Genomic DNA, 16,463 nt, shown 5'->3' on the forward strand with positions numbered 1-16,463 from the left:
GAACCAAATTTGGAACATTCAAAGGTAAAAAGGAGTCCAGGATAAGTCAAGCAGGAACCTGAACTCTGCTCCCAGCCTGCTTCCTAGGGGGCCCCTTCTGGGCGAGGTAGGCAACGTGCAGAAGGCCTTGCTGGGAAGTATGGCACAGACACTGTGCGGCCCCACCCAGCTCAGAGCTGTTTCGTTCTTAGCAAAGACACATTTTGGCTTTGGCCATACTATCTCCCCACTTCACCCCAAACAGCCTACAGGAACCCACTGCCATCCTGAGGTCCGCCCCTATCAGAATTACATCAGCAACGGCTGGTGTAATCAAACCCTATTTGTCAGTGTGAATTCTTAGCAGATTAACTTGTCAGATTCACAGAGAAACTGTCACCAAATGTTTATGTGTAAACGATGTTAAATTTTAAAATCATGTGGATTATGGCGGATGGGGCCTGACAAGATGACTGCCTCTGGTTTCTAACAAAGTGAAGTTACCAGTGTCAAAACAGAGGATGTTTATTGTTAAAAATGTCTCAAAGTATCCACAGAAACCCCTGAAGACCCCTGCCAGCAACACCGGGCCGCGGTTGGCTGACCTAAAGCCTGGGACTCTCCTCATCTGAGTCCCAGGGCAGGAACGGCAGGGCTGCAGACAGACTCAGGCAGCCAGCTGGGAGTCCCACACAGCATAACACGATACTACCCCACCCCACCCTGCACTCACACACCCCAGAGGGTCAGGCCCAGACAGTTGAGTGGTCTCAGAACATCCCCTTTATCCATGGCCACCTCCCTCTCCCTCTTGCCACCACAGCCCCTCACCTCCCATCACACCCTCCTTCTACTCTCCCCTTCTCTCTCCACCATCAGCCTCAAGTATCTCTCCCTCCTCCTTCCCCCAATTCCTCCCAAGGCTGACAGCCAGTTCTCAGCCTCCCTGCCTGGAGCTGGAAAGCCTGAAACTGCTCAGGTCCAGACATGGACGTTTGCAGCCCCCCAGCCCAGCCAGCACCGCAGTCAGTAAGCCCCGCAGGATGTCCCCGTGCCTCGCTGTCTGCCGGCCTCCGTCTGGAAGCGCCCAGCCTGGGACTGAGGAGTGCCCTTGCCACCCGGGGGCCTTGCCAGGGCTGGGGATGTCACTGTGAGAATACTTGGCCCTCGTTTACATTCTCCCCAACACATGAAAAGGTTAGGGAACTGGGGGAAGAGAGGTGGTGGAAGGCATCCTGCTCAAAGTCCTCTAACAAGAATGAAGGCTGTTTGTGTCAGTATAGAAAGATCTTTAAAATGCTTAAGATTGGAATAAAGTAAGTATGGCTAGTATGATTGTAAAGTTGTGGGGGGGGGAGCTTATATAACAAATATATATATACTTTTAAATGTGTATAAAGAAATCTGAAATAAGTCTACCTGGGAACAAGGCAGGGACACAGGAAAGGAGAGAACTGGGAGGATGAGCCTGGCTTTACCTCTCCTTTTTTTCCTCTTCTGTGCTTTTCACCATGGATTACTTTTATTTAATAGAGGAAGTCATTTGACTGTAGCCTCAGGACCATCTTCGTACGACTTTGCCAAGAACCCTTTTGCCCTCCCCTCAGAGCTCCCTTGAGCTAACCGCTCTCCTCACGGCTGGGTGGCCTGGATACTGTTCTCTACATCTTTCTAGGGTATTAAGACCTGCTGGCCTTGGAGGGAGAGGGTGTGGAGTAAGACAAGTATTGTGATGCAGTGGGAGTGGGTGGAAAGGGGCTGCTTCTGCTCCCTCAGTGCAGAGTGCTGGGAGAGGCTGTGGAGGCCAGTGGTTTGGGCAGCTCTCAAGACACAAGGCAGCACAGTCCTGTGCCAGAGGCAGGGGTCTCTCCGGCATGGCCTCCTGGAGCCAGCTGATCCTCTGCCTGAGGGAAGGGGTTTGTGGGAGGGGCCCTCACCCCGTTCCACCCCTCCCCCAGGACCATTCTCCCCTCCAGAGAGAGGAGAGGCCAGCAGTGTCCGTCTAGGTCTCCTGCCTCAGAGAGGTTCTTCTGCTCTCTTGTGCCAACAGAGGAGCCCATCCGGCTGCTGCGGGAGGTGGTGCTGCTGACGGACGACCGAAACCTGCGTGTGAAAGCGCTGACGAGGAACGTGCCCGTGCGGGACATCCCGGCCTTCCTCGCGTGGGCCCAGGTGGGCTGAGGGGGCCGCACTGGGGCCCACCCCCCATGGAACCGTTCCTGAGAGGCCACCAGGTGCCCAGGGTAGCACGGAAGATGCCCACATGCCTGAGCCACCAATCCACCCAGACAATAAACCATCCTCTTCCAACCCACACCGTGGCCGTGCTGTGGGGCGCTGCTCCTCACAGAGCCCCTTCCAAGGGCGGGGCGGAAGCTGCTGGGGCCCTCCTGGGCTGTGGAGACTTAGTAGGGAGGTGGCTGGCTGCAGTGACAGCAGGTGGGCGAGCTCGAGGGGCTGCCCGTGCTCTCAGCCTTTCCCCCTCCCCTGCCCACCTAAAGGGCGGGGGAGGCTTTCTCAGCCTCGGGAGTCAGCCACTTTCTCAAGTGGACATGGTTAAGGAGGTTAGCATTTCCATCAGATGCAGGCGAAGTCATGGGTCCCTTTAATCTTCAGAACCCCTGTGCTGAGCGTGTCCGAGAGGCTTGGCCACACCATGAAGAGAGTGCCCAGGGGGTCTTCCCCTCAAGGCCTGGGTCCCCACATGGACCTAAGTTGGGCTCTGGACACCAAGTTCCATTCAGCAGCCCTAGACTCCCACTTCTGCCCCACCCAACACCTCCACCCCTTCCTGCTGCTCTTCCTGCCCTTAGCAGTCTGGGTCCATCACACTTTGCCACTTTTCCCCGTGAATGGTCAGGGGGCTAGAGGGAAGGGACATCTGCTCTCAGGCCCATGCTTCCTGGGTGGCCTTTGCACACTTCCTCTCCCCTTGGCCTTCCTTTTGCTCTAGTTCCCACTGGACAACATTTCCTCAGATTTTCTCATTTCTCCCCTCCTCTCTCCTTGTCCTCCTCCTCTCCCTCTGAATCAGCCTCACCCTCCTCTTTCTAGTTGATCCCTCTCACCTTCCTGGTCCCCTCAATCTCACCTCAGTTCCTTGCCATGGGTGTTCTCACTCCGAATCTCCCTCTCGCTCCAGTACCGGTGCCGGGAACCTAATTAAGCTTCCCGCCCCGATCTTCTCTCCCAGGCCCCTGTGCTACGAGAACTCGCAGGCTCTGCCTGGAGGAGAGCATTGCCTAGCCTGGGGTTTGCACCCTGTTTCTACTTTGCCCTAGAAGAGCTCAACACAGGGCCTTTGAGTTTTTTGTTGCCTCTTTAGTTGGCACCTGTGTTCAAAGCCTCACTCAGGAGGCTTCCTACTGTACTGGGAATTCATTTTCTCAACGCAGGAGCAGGGGTGCGGGGAAGACAGGGTTTTGACGAGAAGCCAGGAGTAAGTTTTGATGGGACCAGTGGGGGTATCCCTAAGAACCCCTAACTGTATGTATAGCCTGCTCAGAGGACAGGAGCATGGCTGTGCCCTCCGGAGGCCGGAGATTATGCCAGAAGGAGGACAGACTGTACAGGGGAGCCACAGCCAATGGTTTGGGGGTATAAGCTTCCCAGGGCCTCAGAAAACCGGGCTCTTTGGGGTACAATGTCCCCATCCTCCTCTGAGATCCTCTGCCCTGGATGAAGGCTAATGACTGGGTGGGTGGGAGACCCAGCTCTCCTTTCTGTCCTGTTTGCAGCACTGGTTTTGTTTCCTTAATAAATTTTTAGTTATGAGACATACCTGACCTCTTGCTGATTTGTCTCTGGGCTGGGGAGGGGGGGAGGTCTAAGGTTCTGCCCCTGTGTCTGGTCCCTCCACCCATCCTGGTGCTGCCACCAGGTCCTAGTGCAAGGCAGAAGAGAGCTGCAGCGCCCAGGGTCCTTGATTACTGCTTTATTGCTTTCTGGTTCGAGTATAGAAAATGGAAGCGGCTCTGGAAGAGCCTGTGTACAAGGTAGAAAATATACAAAAGAGGAGGAGGGAGCTAAAGAGACCACGTTCCAGCCCAGCCCTGCCTGGGCTCGGGGTATGGGGCTGCCCGGGGCGCATGCAATAAATATGGTCCGGGGCCTGGGGAAAGGGAGAGAGGACACTGCAGGAGTGGGAGACCGGTAGACCGGGCTGTCTCAGCCCTCCGACTTAAGAGGGAGGGGAGGGTTGGCCCTGGGGATAGTGCCGCTTGTGCAAAATGAGGAACTTCACATTATTAGTCCCGGGGCGGGCGGGAGCGGGGGGCAGGGGGCCCTCCGGCCGGCTCAGTCCCCTCCCAGCTCCCTAACCCAGCCCGACGCTCCGACCCCAGCGGGAGATTCACAGTGAGAATGGGTGTGGTCGCAAGGGCCGGAGGTAGGGCTGGGAGTGCCCCAACAGTGACACCCCTACCCCCCAAGAGCAGCACGGAGCCGGGGGGCGGGGGGCCAACGAACCACAGGAAGAGGCGGAGAAGGGCCGGGGGTCTCCTTTGGTCAAAGCTGATATCAAAAATATAAATCTCCCTTCCCCCAACCCACCCCCACCCCGGGGTTTTCCCCTCACCCCATCCCCGGGCTAAGGCACAAAGCAGTGAGGCCAGGTGAGGCCGCGGAGGTGGGGCCGCCGCTGTGCGGTGACGCTGCCGCTGCTATCAGAGTTGTCCCGGCGGGGTCCGCCCGCTAGCTGCCGCCGCCCGGGAGCGCGGGCCGGGGGGCCCCGCGGCGGCGGCCGGGCGGGCCGGCAGGGGGCGGTCTAGGTGGGCGAGAAACGGTCGATGGTCCGGCCGTCGGGCCCCGCCGCCAGGTGCGCTCCTTGGCTCAGCACCTCGGCCGCCTTGTCCGGGCTGAGGCCCAGCTCCGCGGTGAACTTGGCCAGCGGGTAGAGGCTCTCGAGCGCCACCTTGGGGTCGTGCAGGAAGTGCGTGGTCTGCGCCAGCAGCTCGGCCGCGGCCGCCTTGTCCTGCTGCTTCAGGCTTAGCTGTTCGGCAGTGAGGCGGGCCACCGCGAAGACGCCCTCGGGGAAGTCGAGCTTGCCTTTGCCATCCGGGCCGGGGACGCCGGGCAGCCCCCCGAGCCCCGCCAGCGCCCCCGCAGCGCCGGCCGCGCCCCCCACGGCGTGCATCTTCATGTGGCTGATGAGGTTGCGCTGCTGGGCGAACTTGCCGCCGCACACCTGGCACTCGTAGGGCTTCTCGCCCGAGTGGATGCGCATGTGCTCGGTGAGGCGGTACTGGCGCGTGAAGCGCATGCCGCACGCGTCGCACGCGAAGGGCTTGAGGCCCAGGTGGCTGCGCATGTGGCGCGTCATGGTCCCGCGCTGCGTGAACTTCTTCCCGCAGATGGTGCACGGGTAGGGCCGCGTCAGCCAGTGCGTCTTCTCGTGCTGCCGCAGCGTGGCCGGGTCCTTGTAGCTCTTGTCGCACGACGCGCAGCGGTACGGCCGCAGCAGCTCGCCCAGGCCGCCGGGAGCCCCGCCGACCTTGTCCCCACCGCCTCCGAAAGGGGGCCCGAGGCCGGCGGCTCCCGCCGCCACCTCGGCCGCCTCGGCCCGGCCGTAGAGCGCCTCCTCCTCCTCCACGTGCGCCTCCACGTGCGCGTTCAGCTGCTCGGAGCTGGGGAAGCCCTTGCCGCACGGGATGCACACGTACAGGTTGTCGCCGAAGCTCTCGGGCTCGCCGTAAGCCAGGTGGGGACACGGGTAGCCCTCGAGATGGCCGCCGGGCGGGCTGGGGTCCTCGCTGCTGCCAGTCTCCTCGCTGCTGCTTTTGTAGTCGTCGCCGTCGCCGCCCGCGCCGGGCCCGTCCAGGCTGCCCGGGTAGCGCGGCGGCGGCGCCAGGCCGAGCGGAGGCCCCCCGGGCGAGGCGGCCGGGTCCCCGCCGCGCTCCTCGCAGCGCTCGCCCGGGGAGCCGCGCTCCCGGCCCAGCTCATCGCCGTAGCTGCCCAGGCCCGGCTCGTGCTTCATCCAGCGGTAGAGGAGGCTGGGCCCGTCCGGGCGGCCGGGGGGCTCGGGTCCCGGGCTGGCGCTGCCGCCGCGGAACGGGTCCGGAGGCTGCATGACCTCCTCCAGCTTCTGGAAGGGCAGCGGCGGCAGCGGCGGCAGGATGAGCGGCGGCTCCTTGTAGGCGGCGGGGCCGGCGCTGGGAGGGCTGTCGGGGCGCGGCGGCAGCTCGCGCTCTCCCGGAGGCCGCTCGGGCGGCGGCGCGGAGCCCGGCGGGCTCTTCTTGGACAGGTCCAGGCCGCAGAGCGGGGAGCAGCGGCGCTCCGGGGCGCAGAGGCCGGCGGCCGGGCCGGGGCCCGAGGCGTACAGCTCGGCACAGTGCGTGTTCACTGCGGCCTCCGGGCCGGACGGCGGCTCGGCGCTGGGCGGCGGCGGCCCGGCCGGGGACGAGTAGCACGCCTGGATGACGGGCGTGGCGGCCCGCAGGCCCCGGCCCGGCCGCCCGTACGGCGCGTAGCCGCCGCCGCCGCCGCCGCCGCCCCGCAGGTGGCAGTACTTGCCGTGGCGTTTGAGGCGCTTCTTGCACAGCGCCACGAGGTCGGGGATCTGCAGGTAGCTGGCGGCGGCCAGCACGGCGCCCAGGCTCGGCTCGGTCCCCGGAGCCACCGCCGCCGCCGCCGCCGCCTCCGCGCCGTCGGCCAGGCGGCCGGTGTAGATGAAGTCCAGCACCAGGCGGAACACGGCCGGGCTCACCATGTCATGGTCCAGGTTGAGCAGGTTGTCGTGCACCACCAGGGACTTGAGGTAGGCGCTGCTGGCCGCCAGCACGTTCTTGTGCGCGCGGAAGAGGGCGTTCTGCACCACGATGATCACGTCGCACAAGAAGCCCTTGGTGCGCTGGTTGTTGAGCTGCAGCAGCAGCTGCCTCGAGTGGCCGGGCGCCTCCATCGTGTCCAGCATCGTCTGCCCAGCACACTCTCCTGCGGGGGACACACACCGGTCGGGTCAGGGCGGCGGGAGCCCTGGCTGCCTGCTCCCAGCCCAGCGCCTCTCCCCTCCACTTCCCCTTTCCTTCAGCGGGGCAGGGGCATCGAGCACCACCAGCCTGGGCGCCGGTGGAGGACGAGTGGCCTCCGAGCGTGGGCGCCTGGACCGGACCGGAGAGAGCAGAAGCGCGGCTGGAGGACGAGAGGAGGCCAGGCTGGCCTGCACCCCCTTTGCCCGGTGGCCACCGGCTACACAAGCTGCGTTCTGGGGGCTTCGAAGAGGAAAACTGTTGGGATGCAGTGACCCTTTCAGAGACAAGTTACCCGATTTGAGGAAAATGTCCGCTTCAGGAAAAGTCATTCAGGACCGAGGCGTTTGCCCAACGGGGATCTGAGGGAGCCGAGCGAAAAGCGCCTCCCGCCTCGGGAGAAGGCGCCCCAGTTGGGGGAAGTGATCCGGAGGAGGGGAGCGCCCTGGCGCCGCGGGGCCGCCCTGGCCCCGGGCTGTCAGGCCCCGGTCGGGGCCCGGTCGGTCGGCGGCTGCGGCTCGGCTGGGCGAGCGGAGACAGCCGCTGCCGTGGCGGGCAGAGCGCGAAGGCCGGGTGCCGGCGCGGGGAGGGCGTTATATCGGGGCAGGAGGCTGAGGCAGGAAGCAGGTGGGGGGGAGGGGGAGCCACGCAGCTCCCAGGGGAGGGAGGGGGCAGCGCCCCGGGCGGGCACGGCGCACAGCCGGCTGCGGCCCTGACCCCGGCCTGCACCCCACCCGAGTCCGGGCCGGGCCTCGGCCTTAGGTCTGCGTTCACGGCCCGGCGCCTCCCTCCCCAGCTCCCCTCGGCCCCTTCTCTGCCGGATCCCCGCCGCCCAAACTTAGGAAAAAGTTTCCCAACTTCAGCCAGGCTGGGAGGGGCGCGCCAGCCCCAGTCCCTCAGCTCCCAGCTTTTCCTCTCGCCCCCCATCTCAGCAGCCGGGCAGCGGGCAGGGCCCGAGCCGAGCCCTGAGCTGCCCTGGCCGCCCGCTCGCCCGCCCGCCGGCCTGACACTGCTCCCCGCCTGGTCCGCAGGCCCTCGCGGCCCGTTACCTGCGGTTGCAACCGGGCCAGGCTTCCCTCCCCGCGGCGGTGGCAGCTCCGAGCCGGCGCCCCACCCGCCCTGCTGCCAGGAGCCGAGCCGTGCCAGGGCAGCGTCCTGCCAGCCCCACCCGCCAGCTCTCCCCTTCCTCGCCTCTCCAGCCCATGTGCGGGCAGAGCCGGCCCGGGCCGCTGACCCCGCCGTGAACCCGGAGCAGAGCAGCGATCCGGTGGTCTCCAGTCCTCTGAGGGCGACACACCCCAAGTTCGGAGCGCCAGCCGCGGCGGAGCGCCCGCACGGGAGGATGCACCCGAGGCGGCTAGAGCGCGAGGACCGGGCTGTCCTGGTCCCCTGCCCCTCCCGGTCCCCAGCCCGCCCGAGGACCCACCTGGGGGGCATGTCGGAAGCCCCGGGCCCGGCTGCCGGCGGATCCAGGGGGGGACGTGGCTGCGCTGCGCTGCCCTCCGCCCGCCGGGCCCCCGGTCGGTCTGTCCTGCTGGTCCGTCCTCCCCGCGTCCTGGTCGCGTCTCAGCCCCGCCGCGCTTTCCGCACACTCTTATCTGAGCGGCCCGGGCCGGCGGGCTCCGCTGCAGCGAGGGCGCCACCTCGCGGCGGCGCGGGGCTTTGCGCGACACGGCCACGACCTCCCTCCCGCGCACCTGGGCTGGAGGGCTCGCAGATGCGCAGCTGGATCCGGGAAGGGGGGCTATTTGAAAGATCACCCTCCCAGATGTGCCCACCTGGGTACCCAAGACCCGGACATAAGACACACACATGCCGGGGCTTTGTGCTGAACGCTTCCGTGTACACATTTCCGGATTCTCACATTGCCCCAATTCAGAAAAGTCCTGCTTTCAAGGAGGGAACGCTGGTGGACGGTAGGTGGTGGAAGGGAAGTTACGGAAATCATAGGGGAGGGGGATATAGACAAGATCCCAGCTAACTCCTTTATTTATTTATTTTTAAATATATTTTATTGTTTGTTTTTTTACAGAGAGGAAGAGAGAGGGATAGAGTTAGAAACATTAATGAGAGAGAAACATCAATCAGCTGCCTCCTGCACCTTCCCTCCCCACTGGGGATGTGCCTGCAACCAAGGCACATGCCCTTGACTGGAATCGAACCTGGGACCCTTCAGTCCACAGGCCGAGACGCTCTATCCTCTGAGCCAAACCAGTTTCGGCGCAGTTAACTCTCTTTAGACATTCCTGGATGGAACTATTTATACCCACCCCAGGCACTCCCACCCTCACTTATACACATGGGTTAGGTATGCATAGAGTAAGCTCATTTGCAGCCAGATCCTCTCCAGATTTTGACACCAATGGGCACGATGTTTACACACACACACACACTTGCCCCCTTCCGAGAGCCAAGTTTGGCTCTTTGCGATACCCCGGGGCTGCCACCTAGAATCCCCCGTGAATCTGAGCAGAGGGGTTACCCAAACAGCTCGCCCTGAACTTGGTCTGTGGAAGGACCTCAGGATGTTCGACTAGGAATGGCCAGACGCCTCCTGCAGAAATGACTCCAGCCCCCAGATTCCCCAAGTGAGCTGTCCTGAGAAACCCCGATTGGACAACCTGGTCTCCAACCCACTGACAGGAGAGAAATGGGGCGAGAAGGCTTGCAGCCTGAGGTCCCCCCTCCGCAGAGTCCTGCCCCCCAGGTGAAGGCCCTGTTCTTGCAGGTGACTCCCCTTCTGGGAGGGAGGGATCCGGCACTGGTGCAGGCGCGCGCTGAGCTACTCCGGAAGTAGTCCCCGCTGCCCAGCCGTTGCATCAGGCTGGTAGCGGGCACCAGCTCTCACTGCGGCCCACGCTCCGCCCCTCCCCGCACCTCCTCACCCCCGCCCCCACGTGAGGGGTGGGAGTGGGTGCCGAGAACCCCTGCAGCCGCTGATTGGGTGCGCCTTCCTCAGCCGCCGCGCCAGAGGCTGGGGCGCAGAGTTACCATGGTAACCGGTGAGGTTCGCCCGGACCGCTTCTCTCGGAGGCCTTGGAGAGCTTAGCAACCACGGGGGCTGCTGGGCGGATGGGGCCGCACTCCGCCCCGCTCCCTCCCGCCCCCCCCCCACACACACACCCTGTGCGGTTCTCAGCCCCCAGTCCCCGCCAGAGGTGGTGGCTGAGTCATTCATTGAGGGAACGCGGGTGCGGCCACACCGAGGGCTCCATAGCCCCCAGGAGGCGCCCTGTCCTCCGCAGGCGGCTTCGTGGCCTCGGGGCCAGGCGATGGCTACTCGCTACGGGTCTCTGCAGGTCCTTCTCACTCTCACCGCATCCTGAGTCCCCCTCACCCTGTTTCCACTCGTGTTCTGGGCCATTCTTATCCCAGTTCCTCTCCTCCGTCTCCCCGTGGTGTCCTCACTAGGGAAGTGGTGAGGGTCCGAGAATGAAAGCGGTGAGCTCCAGAGCCGCCCGCCTCTCTGGGCAGAGGGTCTGCTGTTTGCTGGGAGGGGAGGGTGAACGGGGAGCTGGAGGGAGGCGGGAAGGCTCCTCGGATGTGCCCTTGGAGCTGGGCTTTGCTGGAGGAATAGGAGTGCCTCCCCCAGGCAGGAAGGCATTCCTGAAGAAGAGCAGCTCTGGGACAAAGCCTGGAGGGGAACCAGAACTCAGGGTGGCCAGATTCCCAACGAGCATGAGAACCTCTCTGGCGCCATTTCTTTTCTTTCTTTCTTCCTTCCTTTCTTTCTTTCTTTCTTTCTTTTTTTTTTTTAAATATATTTTATTGATTTTTTTACAGAGAGGAAAGGAGAGGAATAGAGAGTAGAAACATAGCTGATGAGAGAGAAACATCGAACAGCTGCTCCTGCACAACCCCCACTGGGGATGTGCCCGCAACCAACGTACATGCCCCTGACCAGAATCGAACCTGGGACCCTTCAGTCCACAGGCCGATGCTCTATCCACTGAGCCAAACCGTCTCGGCTCTGGCGCCATTTCTGCTGTGACCTTTTATCCTCTTGGAGGGGCCAGATCCTAGTCCCACAGGAGCCCCCCCCCCCTTGTCTCTTGTGCAGGGGAGGAGCCTGTCCATTGTGAACCCTCCCAGTGTCTGCTGTGCCCAGTGTCCTTGCTTTTCTTTTTGGTTTTTAAAATATATTTTTATTTATTTCAGAGAGGAGAAGGGACAGAGAGAGAAACATCAATAATGAGAGAGAATCACTGACTGGCTGCCTTCTGCATGCCCCACACCAGGGATCCAGCATAGCCTGACCCGGAATCAAACCCAGATCTCCTGGTTCATAGGTTAACTCTCCACCACTGAGCCAAGCCGGCAGGCTCCTTTCCTTGATTTTCTTTAACACTCTTGCCAGATACCCGATTTCCAAGTCAACTTACTGCCCCAGCCCCTCCCCTCAAGCTGTCCTTATATCTACACGGAGGGCCTTACCCAACTGCCCCCAGCCTGACTGCCCTCCCGTGGACTCCACTCTTCAATCTTTGACCTTCCGCCCCCTCCCTCCCTAGTCCCACCTAGTCTGGCCTGGCCCTGCCCCCCCCCCCCCATCCAGCTCCTCTCTCTGAACACAACCCCTCCCCCATTTAGAGCCTCAGGTTGGGCCAGGATATTCACCCCCTGCTCCTGTCCAGGGGAACTGCCCCGCATGGCATGGCCCCTTCCTGCCAATTCTGACCTCCAGGAAGTGGGTCCTGCTCTGCCACACCCTGGAAAGCCCTCTCTGCCGAGCTGCTGAGCCTGGTCTCCTTCACTCACGTTTATGCTCCTAGGAGCTCATATGCCCATAATTCCACAGATGCGTCCTAAGCTCGGCCTGCTGGGGGCCAGGCCCTGAAAGGGACACTGCCCCCGACCTGTCAGCCCCCCTCCACTTGCTGAGGCTCCTCTCCCTCTCACCCCCTTCTCCTGACACCTTTTGCCCAACTCCCCCCCCCCCCTGCTCATTTCTGGGAGTCCAGGAGTCCAGGGCCTCGTGCCTGTCCTCAATTTTCCTGCCTGGCCTCGGGTCTCCATCCAGCTCCCCCTGGTACCTGGACCCCCGCTGGGCACTCCTTCCAGGCCCAGCTTCCTCCTGCAAAGCCTCCCGAGACCCTCAGCTTCCCCTCTTCTCGGCACAGCACAGCTAGATGCTGCTCCGGAGGGCCCAGCTTCCTCCCTGCCCCCACCTCAGTGATCCACACCTCAGGGGCTCTGCCGCCGCCGGGGTACATCTTGTGATGTCACAGAGCCCCTGGGTCCAGGACCTGAGGTGTGAGAGTGGGGACTGCGAGGTGAGGACCCGCTGACCTCCCACACCGTCTCCCGCCGGCCCCCGGCCCGCAGTTCCGGAGAGTTAACCCCTTGTAGACGGTTCAGGGCCGCGGGTTCCCCTCCCCGTTCCTGCTTCCGGGCGCCCTCCCCAGCGCCTAGGTCCCCACACACCCCCCTCCTTCGCCGCTATAAATAGCCCCTCTTCCCGTTTCCTAAATTCCCTGCTGACGTCGGCAGCGCGTCAGTGTGTAGGAGCCGCGGCCGCATGAATGAGCCGCCGCACGAGTACTACGCGCGGCTATAAAAGCGCCGCCGGCCGGGCTGCGGGAGGGAGGCGGGCGGCGCGCCGGACAGGTAAGCGGGGCGGCCGACCGACGGGCGACAGGCGGGGACGGGGGCCCCGAGGAGAGCGGCCGGCGGTGGGCTGGAGGGCCCCTGTGAGGCGGGGTGGGGGTGGGGGTGGGGGTGGGAATGGGGTGGGGGGCCAGGGTGCCCCCGTAGCTGGGGGAGCCCGGGCCGGAGCGCACCCAGCACCCTGGGCAGCACCTGCCCGCGCCGGGATGCAGACGCAGCCACTTCGGAGGAGCACGGAGCAGAGGACCGGCCCCGGAGCGCCCGCGGCTGTACCTGGGGCTCCTGCGCCATCCTCCCCAGAAAGTGGGGCGAAGATGCTGGTGCCTCCGGAGACGCACCCCTCCTTCCCCTCCCCGCAGCGCGGTGACTCAGCCTCGCCGCCCCCGCCGCCGCCGGCTGAGCTGGGCACCCGCTGCAGCTCTCTCTCTCTCTCTCAGGACCCCCAGCCCTGCCGCCCACCGGGGCGCCCCCTCCCTCCCGGGCCCGGCCCGTCCACCCGTCGGGCTGGCCTCCGCGTCCCGCCCGCCAGCCCACACGCACAGCGGATGCAGCCTCCCGCCTGTGCGCGGGGAGCTGTTCTCTCAGGACCGGGCGGGCGGGGGTGGGGCCTCGGCGGGACCGCCCCGCCCCACCCCACCGAGCCCCCCTCCGGAAGTGCCTTTCCACGGGGACGTCTTTGACGTCACAGGGCTTTGACGTCAAGGGCCGCGTGCCTGTCCGCCGGCGCGGGAGCCCAGGAAGGCGGGAGACGCGGGGGAGGAGGAGCAGCAGCGCCCCCCGCTGCGGGCGAAGAGGCACGGCCCCCTCCCCGCCTCCCGGGCAGCGCGCCGGCACCTGGGCTGCAGACTGCTTACTGCCCGGCGCCCCGAGTAACAGTCTCCAGTCACGGCCGCCGACGCCTGGCCCCGCCCCCGGACCGGGCCCCGGGCCCCGGGCCCGTCCCCAGAGCCCCCCGCCCCAGGCTCGCGGCGGGCGGCCGCTGTCCGCGGTGCTGATCCAGCGCCCGCCGGCCACCGGCGGTCCCTTCCCGGTCCCCAGGGGCGGCGGGGGGCGGCCGGCCCACACGCGCGGCGCGCAGCCCGGGAGCAGCCCCGCGCCCCGCCCGCCGCCGCCGCCCCCCCATCTCGGTGCTGACGTCAGCCCGACCGGAGCGGCCACGCGCCCCGCCCCCGCGTCTCCAGGGCAACCGTGGCTTTCGATTGTTACTGTGGGAACCGGAGGTAACAGTCTACAGCCATGGTCGCCCCGCAGCACGCCCACGCTCCGCGCCGCACGGCGCCGCTCGCTGCTGCCCCCAGGAAGGGGGGGGCCGAGAGCAGGAGGAAGCGGGGGCGGCGAGTCAAGATGCGAGGTGTCTGCGCGGGTGGCGGGAGGGTTGGCGCAGGCGGGGGCGGGCTCCTCCGGGGTCTGATTGCCGCGCTTCCGCCGGCCGAGAAGGAAGCGTGGTGTGTGGAGTAGGTCTGACCGCCAGCCTCGGGGACCGTCCTGTTTTCCTAGCCAAGGTATTGCTGCCAGGGGATGACGAGAAGGACAGCAGTTACGATATTTGGGTTTTTTTTGTTTGGTTGGTTTTTTTTTTTTTGTTTTTTTTTTTAATTTAATCTCCTCAGTAGGACGGAGGCTGCTGGGACCTGGATGCAAGAAAAAATGCCTCCCGTGGACTGGAGTGGTTAGACAGGAAAGTTTGCCTAAATGCACCACAGTCTCATTCTTCCAGGAACCCTTAGCTGAGTAGGCAGAGGGCAATGAGTAATTCTTGAACTCGTTTTCTGATGGCATTGCAACCTCCCGTCGCTCCTCTCCCCACTCTCTGCTCCTCTTAGACCATGTAGGGTAAGGGAGGGTGCCAACCTTCAGGAAAGCCAGTGGGTTAACCAGGTCCTTAAAGCATTGTCTGAACATAACATCCTCCCCTCAGTCTAAGTGCTGGATTCCAACCTGAAACAGTATCTCAAATTGGCCCTAAAGAGGGGGAGTGAATCGGAGGGGCTGAAGTCCTATTGTGCCAGGGAAGTGTGTGCAATGACCTCTTCAAAAACGTCACCTGCGTGCTCGCGTGGGCTGCACATACACTGACGTTGGAACGATACAAAGATGATTAGCATGGCTGGTCCCTGAGCAAGGGTGACACCCAAATTCACGAGGCGTTCCATATTTAAAACAACACGCCACCTGCAGCCACTATCACTTACTGCAGGAGCTGCTGCATATTGGGTGCAGAATTTTCCTAGGGATAGTGTTGGGAATGGTAAATGCAACACAGCCCTGCCACCCATTAAACCAGTTTTTCTTTACTCTCCCATACCCACTCCTTTTCTAAGCTTCTAAGACAATTGGTGCTGGTTTCACAGCTAATCCATGTCCACGTGCTGCCTTCCACCTGAGGACCCTGAGGTCTTACATTAAGATGCACTCAATTCTGGAGCCCAGTGGGCATCCATGGGCAGTGTCTGCAGGTGGGAGCAATGCACAGAGAAGCATCCCACGCATCATCATCCCAAGCATCATCAGTTGGTTGTTATGGCCATATTGTTTCTGAGCTTTCTGTAAAATGAAATAGTTCTTTTGGGCAAGTCTGATGTGAGGACCAAACAGGATCATATAAGTAAAAACCTTTAAAAACTGCAGAATGCTATTTTGTTTTTAAGTACTATTCTATTAGGGTACTGTATCTTTATCAGGCTGTGGTGGTGGTGGGGAGAACCCAGCTCTGAGCACTTAGGCAAAATGAACAGGAGAAGGGGGAGAGGGCACATCTTTCTAAGAGATCTCTGACACCGGGATTGCTGAGAGGTTCTTTGCTAAGGGACTCTCTCTTCCATTTGCTTTAGGAATCTAAAGTGGAGTGAAGAAGGAAAGAGAACTGCAGGGGTATTTTTAAAAGAAGAAACCAAGTCTTTTGCAGGTGGAACCCATTTAGAGAAGGTGGTCAGAGGAGGAAAAGAGCCAGAAGACTGTGTACAATGTGGAGTTTCTCAGTGTCTTGGAAATCATTTAGTGCACCCACTCCAGCTTATTTTATGGATTAGGAAGGTGAGGCCCAGACAGGACATTTAGCCCAAAAGGAGGGAGTGGTGGCCTCTGCTCACCTCCTGTAGGGCTGCTGAGGAAGTAGAGGTCAAGAATGTGAGTTCCTGGATCCGAACAACGATGGGTAAGTTATGTAGTCTCTCCATGCCTGTTTCCTCAGTTGTAAAATTAGGTTAAAGTGTCTACCTCATGAAGGTGCGAGATTAAATAAAACTCCACTTATCACGTTTGGCATAGTTAGCACTCAATAAATGGTATTCCCCTTTCTATCATCTGAATCTCATTTTCCTTAGTTACAAATTGAAAAAGGTTAAATCAATGATCCTTGAGAGCTTGTCCGCCCCCCCCCCCCATGGAGAACATGAGAATCACATGGGCTTTTATCAAATAACACATATTAACAGAGACTTACATTCTCTCTTTTCCCAAAGTTTTAAAATATGATGTTGCATGGAAATGACCAGGGATAGCTGTCGAAATGCAGATTCTGGGTCCCAGTGATTGAAGATTTAGATCTGGAGTTTGGCTCCAAAATCCAAGTTGTTGTTTTAAATGTATTTTTATTGATTTTAGAGAGAGGAAGATAGATAAGAGGGAGAGAAACATGAATGATGATATAATCATCGATCAGCTGCCTCTTGCACACCCTCTACTGGGGATGAGCCACAAACTGGGCATGTGCCCTAATCTGGATTGAACCCTAACCTCCTGGTTCATAGGTTAATACTCAACCATTGAGCCATGCCAGCTGAGCAATCCCAGCTTTCAACATAACATGATGCCAGGTGACATAGATAATTGTTGGAGCCAGATCCGTTCTCTTCTGGGTGATTTTGATTTTCAGGGGAAATTCTTCTCTCAAGCATGAGCACTTCTGCTGCA

At 61.7% G+C, this 16,463-nt stretch overlaps 2 protein-coding genes and 1 non-coding gene across 11 annotated transcripts in view; 2 read left to right on the forward strand and 1 right to left on the reverse strand.

Moving 5' to 3' along the window:
• SMG6 (SMG6 nonsense mediated mRNA decay factor) overlaps positions 1–3,755 on the forward strand; it is a 220,618-nt gene extending 216,863 nt beyond the window's left edge. For 6 of the 7 annotated variants that reach the window (XM_045570988.1, XM_045570989.1, XM_045570992.1 and 3 more), the window contains one exon: positions 2,000–3,755. In XM_045570988.1, coding sequence (XP_045426944.1) covers positions 2,000–2,160 — 161 coding nt within the window. In that variant the 3' untranslated portion in view covers positions 2,161–3,755. The remainder of the gene's footprint in view (positions 1–1,999) is intronic. The other variant, XM_036408506.2, reaches the window with a different exon arrangement.
• On the reverse strand, positions 491–8,717 carry HIC1 (HIC ZBTB transcriptional repressor 1). Of its 3 annotated transcripts, XR_006739629.1 has the most exons (3): positions 8,371–8,717; positions 4,577–6,909; positions 491–1,846 (listed from the first exon to the last, which is right to left on the reverse strand). XR_006739629.1 is itself a non-coding variant. In XM_036408521.2 (2 exons), the coding sequence occupies exon 2, from the start codon at positions 6,887–6,889 to the stop codon at positions 4,745–4,747; it is 2,145 nt and encodes a 714-aa protein (XP_036264414.1). In that variant the 5' UTR covers positions 6,890–6,909; positions 8,371–8,717; the 3' UTR covers positions 3,899–4,744. The 3 variants fall into 3 exon arrangements, 2 of the variants coding, with proteins under 2 accessions (XP_036264414.1, XP_036264415.1); XM_036408521.2 differs by lacking the exon at positions 491–1,846 and having other exon boundaries at positions 3,899–6,909; XM_036408522.2 differs by lacking the exons at positions 491–1,846; positions 8,371–8,717 and adding an exon at positions 7,240–8,343 and having other exon boundaries at positions 3,899–6,909.
• A 5,882-nt stretch (positions 8,718–14,599) lies between these two features.
• LOC118702617 lies at positions 14,600–14,710 on the forward strand. Its single transcript, XR_004982779.1, has one exon. It is a non-coding gene; the product is annotated as a U6 spliceosomal RNA (small nuclear RNA).
• Positions 14,711–16,463: the final 1,753 nt, after the last annotated feature.

The sequence above is a fragment of the Pipistrellus kuhlii genome, unplaced genomic scaffold (genome assembly GCF_014108245.1).
Source record: "Pipistrellus kuhlii isolate mPipKuh1 unplaced genomic scaffold, mPipKuh1.p scaffold_m20_p_39, whole genome shotgun sequence".
In the NCBI taxonomy this organism is placed as follows: Eukaryota; Metazoa; Chordata; class Mammalia; order Chiroptera; family Vespertilionidae; genus Pipistrellus; species Pipistrellus kuhlii.